The sequence below is a fragment of the Penaeus monodon genome, chromosome 21 (genome assembly GCF_015228065.2).
Source record: "Penaeus monodon isolate SGIC_2016 chromosome 21, NSTDA_Pmon_1, whole genome shotgun sequence".
NCBI lineage: Eukaryota > Metazoa > Arthropoda > Malacostraca > Decapoda > Penaeidae > Penaeus > Penaeus monodon.
The window spans coordinates 37,336,798-37,338,072 of NC_051406.1; the positions used below are offsets into that span (position 1 = coordinate 37,336,798).

Genomic DNA, 1,275 nt, shown 5'->3' on the forward strand with positions numbered 1-1,275 from the left:
CCATTCTTTATCTGTTCACTTATCCCCGTATCTGAAATGGCGTTTCCAGCGAGGTCACCCGCATTACCATGGCAACCTGTAGACTCTAAGTGTTGTATCGAAAATTCGTATTAAACTTGTTATACTTTTCAGAGTAGATAGGAATTTATTATTGCCCATGCCATTTCATTATTGTTCATATTTATCTGTGTATATTGATGTGACTGATGTTTGTTAGTTCAGATCTGAATGTACGAAATCAGATGTTGATATTTTGGCCAAATCTCTTTATTATATTTCTGCCCAAGTCATTTTGTCTGTCTTTTTTGCCTGTCTGTTATTTATAAATTTCTCTCCTTTTGTATAGTATCTCTCTATCTTATGTATATTCCTGTTTATAATCAATGAGCAGTTTAAATCCACTGGTTTGTTAAATATTTCATCGGATAAAAATTAAATTATCATTAATTTTACTGTGTATTTGTCTTGCCAGTATTTTCTCGCAATTATTTCACTTAAACATATGAAATAGTTATATTTATAGTTCTAATATCACGAAAATTCTGAAGAAAATGATGCCGCTAACTTTTTCACCCCAGAGACTGAAGCGGAAAAAGGCAATGAAATGTGGCAAAAGGGTCCCTAGAGTTTTCGCAGTTTCCGGTCCTTGGATTGACTTTGAAGTCTGGTTCTGATAAACACAAAACATCTTCGTCCTACGTTGCCTAGCACCTGAAACTTTTTAAATTTTCGTGATTAGTTTGGCAAATAACTTTCTTTGCTTTTTCGTTTTTTTCAGAGCTTTTGCTCATTTCCTTACAAAATATTATGGAGATTTTCAGCCGTTATCCTAATCACTGAATTAATTATGCATAACGCTAAGAAATTTTTGAATCTGAATAACGCAGGCAAACCCATTTCAATTTCTTATTCATCCTTATCATAACGACGGTACACAAGCCCTGAAAATCCTAAGGCTAAGGCGACACTCAAATCTACGAGACGGCAATAAAAAAAAAAGCTCCAGTGCCTGCGCCCATGAGCCACGCAGCGGGAGAGCGCCTTCAGCCGTCGGCGTGGCTGCGAGCCGAGAATAACTGGGAGATGGAAGTGACACGAGGCTATTTTCTGGCTCCTGGCTCCTCCAGCTTCCAATCTCTGTTTTATGGGCCAGGGTGATATATATTTTTTTCCTCCTATTTTATTATTGTGTCCCATGGCCGAATTTGATAGAAAACGGGGTTTTACGACATAAAAGTTCTGACTGTTATAGTTATTGGCTTTTAGTCTCGGAGA

General features: G+C 37.1%; 1 protein-coding gene across 1 annotated transcript; it reads left to right on the forward strand.

Moving 5' to 3' along the window:
• Positions 1-452, forward strand: LOC119586744 (the record flags this gene model as incomplete). Its single annotated transcript, XM_037935472.1, is given in 1 exon segment — positions 1-452. A coding segment is annotated over 1 exon segment (114 nt), but the record flags the coding sequence as incomplete, so codon positions are not given.
• Positions 453-1,275: the final 823 nt, after the last annotated feature.